The sequence below is a fragment of the Sinocyclocheilus grahami genome, unplaced genomic scaffold (genome assembly GCF_001515645.1).
Source record: "Sinocyclocheilus grahami isolate Dianchi unplaced genomic scaffold, SAMN03320097.WGS_v1.1 scaffold118.1, whole genome shotgun sequence".
Taxonomy (NCBI): Eukaryota; Metazoa; Chordata; class Actinopteri; order Cypriniformes; family Cyprinidae; genus Sinocyclocheilus; species Sinocyclocheilus grahami.
In genome coordinates this window covers 2,177,342-2,181,157 of record NW_015505297.1, presented here as the reverse complement: position 1 = coordinate 2,181,157, position 3,816 = coordinate 2,177,342, and the positions used below count along the sequence as shown (strand labels likewise).

The 3,816-nt window shown below is 39.5% G+C and overlaps 1 protein-coding gene across 1 annotated transcript in view; it reads right to left on the bottom strand.

Moving 5' to 3' along the window:
• Positions 1-3,816, bottom strand: part of LOC107589631 (ral GTPase-activating protein subunit alpha-1-like) — an 83,844-nt gene that overhangs the window by 67,539 nt on the left and 12,489 nt on the right. The window contains exon 3 of the mRNA XM_016278130.1: positions 281-330. Within this exon, the coding sequence (XP_016133616.1) occupies positions 281-330 (50 nt within the window). The remainder of the gene's footprint in view (positions 1-280; positions 331-3,816) is intronic.

The window sequence follows — 3,816 nt, the reverse complement described above, 5'->3', positions numbered from 1 at the left end:
ACAGCGTGACTCATAAGAAGCATTTAGGGTGTGGCAAAGAACACCTGTTTTCTGTTTGAGAGACTTACAATTATCTGTCAGGTGCACGTCAATCTCTCTTATCAATGATCTCATTACTGATGAAACTGATGCCTCAGTAAATATGAACTTAGTGGATCATACACGTAACAGTGCAAACATTCATACTTTACACAGGAGAAAATGTCACAAAGAAACCAAAGCTGATGAGATTGAGCTAGTGTGTGTAAATAGCCATCAAGTGATTATCTACATTTCTTACCTCAAATATAAAAAGAATAGAATCAAGCTCTTCACGTTGCGATTTGTGACCTGTGGGAAAAATAAAAACGAACACAAAACATACTGAACGTCACCAAGGGATCACAGAAACCCACAGGGCTGCTATTAATAGCTCAACAAACAAGGATTACGTATCTGTGCTGGAAACATGGGACACTCAACATGTGGGATCAAGTCCAGCTGCTCAAAACAATCTTTTTAATAAATTTTATTGAAAGATATGCAAATGTTAAGAAAATAAAGCCGGACAGAGAGTGATCAATACCCTAACAATTCTTTTGTTGTCAAGATTTTATAATTTAAAGTTAAATGCATATTATAGATCTTATTGTGAATGATTTATCCATGTATACATTTCTTTCTTTTTTTATTTACAATTTTGCTGAACTTGTAATTTAATTTTAATCAAAATGTCATACAGTAAATTGATCATCTGGTGAAATGACATATGCCGCACTTCTCCAATCATTTTGATCACTTAAACCCTGCCTTCCTTACAACTGACTGTAAGCTTGCATTCAGATCTGCCTCCATTCAACCAACAACCAATGGATAGAACCAAGATCTCGTCTTACAAGTTATTCTTTTTCAATAATCCTTTTGATTTTAATATATATCAGAAGAAAACCTACTATGCAAGAACATGAACATGGGTGCTTCTAGATACAGAAGCTTTTTCACATGTTGTTGAATTCAGAATTGCATCAGAAACTAGATATGTACATTTTCTGAAGAAAATGTGAGTGGTGGCAAAACTCAGCACTGCGCAGGTGGGGCCTTTTTTTTTTTACTTTTAACAATTAGATTTTTGTATGTTTTAACGCCATGTTTGTAACCATTCAAAGTTAACCATTGCTAGCATGTGTAGCATGTTGGAAGTCCTGTGTGCTAGCATGAATCAAATGAGCCAAGCCCCATGTATATACGATGTTCTGATGCAGAGATATAGGTCTTGCTAAATGGTTGCTAGGGTACTCTGTTTGGTTGTTAGGGAGTGGCTTGGCAGCTACCAATGATGAGGCTGCTTGCCAGTATGAATGATATAAACGAACCCCCATGTCTCTATGACATTCAGATTTGAAGATATCCCTCTTTAGGGTACTCCACAATAGTTGTTAGGGTGTGGCTAGGAAGTGGTGAAGGTAATTAGTGATTGCTATTTATTGCCCTGAGTCAAACAAGTCCACCCCCATGTCCCTATGACACTGTGATCCATAGATATCCATCTGGTCCTTTTATAATGGCAGTCTATAGGATCAGTTGCTAGGGTGCTCTAAATAGTTGCTAGGGCATGGCTTGATAACTTCACAGTGATCCTGAAAGACTGATTGGTTGCCTGAGTAAAATGAGGTCACCCCCATGTCTCTTTGACATTGTGATCCACCATAGTGGGAAAAACACGTGTGCTCAGTTCCTTCACCATAGCACGTCTATGGGGTGACTTTGGGGGGGCTCTTGCACCCCAGGGTTACAACGTATGCCCCATTGGGAAGTATGTTCTTGTACAGCTTGACAGTCTCTTCAAATGTGGTGAGCCACATGTTTCTACAAAATCCTTTCTCTGTACTACGACCCGTCAAATTTGGCCGCAATGCAAAATCTAAGGGATCTTTTGCCCCCTGTGCGAACATCGTACACCCGATCGCTTACAAATGTCATAGCACACCTCTTCTCAATAAGCCACACAATTGTATGCCTCTTTCATGGGTCTGTGACAAACAGTGTGGGACGAGTTACGTGCCGAAGTTTGTCCGGAATCTTTAATAATAAAAGACAAGTGAGATATAGTGATGCTTCGCTTTGCAAGCACCGCTAATTAATTTATAATGCAGTGCAAATGTTGTCAGTAGGGATGTAACAATTTACCGCGAGCCGGTCGAAAATCGATTCAAATATGTGACGATTCAAATCGGTTGAGGTGCCAAACAAATCGCGATACAATTGGAGTAGGAGTTATCTCTGAGGGGAACTGACTATCTTTAGAAAAGTTTACGTGGTATTTTCTTTTCATCTTGCCTTTGAACAATGCATATTAAAGTAGCGTTCATAGCTGCTTTGTTTACAGCAGTAACCCAGGAAACACTGCATCATTGCTGTTCATCAGCGCCACCTGCTGTCAGAGAGTGAATCTGTGTCTCATTCAGCTCGTCTGTGGTTTCATTCAGATGTGTTTTATAGTTTCACAACACTAAGGTCAGATCATTCTGTTTTTGCTTCAAATTTCGAAATTATACAGTCTAATTTAGATTAAAAACTACTTATGCTACATGTATGCAGCATCTTTGTTAGGATCATGATTAAAATCCAGTGGTTGCCTCTAATTTTAAATGGAAAGAGCACAAACAAATCCTTAGTTTGCTCATATTAAGAGATTTCTTTCGTGTAACTTACTGTGCGTTCACACCACCGCCGTCGAGTGTCAAAAAACGCTCTGGCCGCCCTGCCAACAACGCTGTAGAAAGATTTGTGGACGCTCTCGACGTAGATCGAATGCTTCTCTTGTATTTAAAGGGGTCGCAAAGCAAACAAGCTTGTTGATCTTGTGCAGACTGACCACAAGGAGGGTAACGTGTTAAGTTATAAGTTAATTAAATATTGTTGCGGACGAAGTATTAAGATCCTTTACCTAATAATGTATAAAGCACTAATACCACACTGTAAAAATACTCTGATACAAGTAAAAGTCACTTAAGTAAGTATAATCTGGTATAAACATTACTTAATGGAAGTATAATCAGCAAAATTTATTTAAAGGTTTAAAAGTGAACTGGGACTATTATACTATTATTTATTATATCATTAGATTATCATTCCTATAACGTTAATGCACATCAGCAACTCACCAGGAACACCAACAATCTCAGACACCTTGGTCCACTTGGGAACTAATGTGGTCGGAACCAAAGTTTACAGGACTGTGTTCTCTGGAATCCTCTCAAGCGGTGGTCTTCTACGTTCCGATTGGTTGCCGCTGAACCGCGTCATAGCTCATTACCATAAAGTTGACCTGATTTTAAGTCTCCTCGACACCCTCAACGTCCAAGACGTGCCGCGTCACTGCTCGACGCCGGCTCACATTGAAAATGAATGACTTCCGGCCACTTTGATGCTCTCGAGGGCGGCGGTGTGAACGCACGGTAAGCATTTCAGGGGACCTTTAATGCGGCCTTGCTTATGACTGGTTTTGTGCTCCAGGGTCACATTTGATTAAAGGACACTCAAAGGAGCCCGTTTCATGGTACTTTTAAAACACATTTATGGAGCTTTTTTTGCCATTTTATTTCTAATAATTATCAACACAGATAATAATCAGAAATGTTTCTTGAGCATCATAGAATAATTTCTGAAGATCATGTGACACTGAAGACTGGAGGGTGCATAGATTGAAGTTGCAAAGTTGCAAAGACTAAAGTCTCAAAACCAAAGAGATATTCTTTATCAAAGTTAAGACTCTAAGACTCTGGGCGCCCCCCTAAAACGGCTCGTTCTAACACGCCCCCACATATCTACCTCACT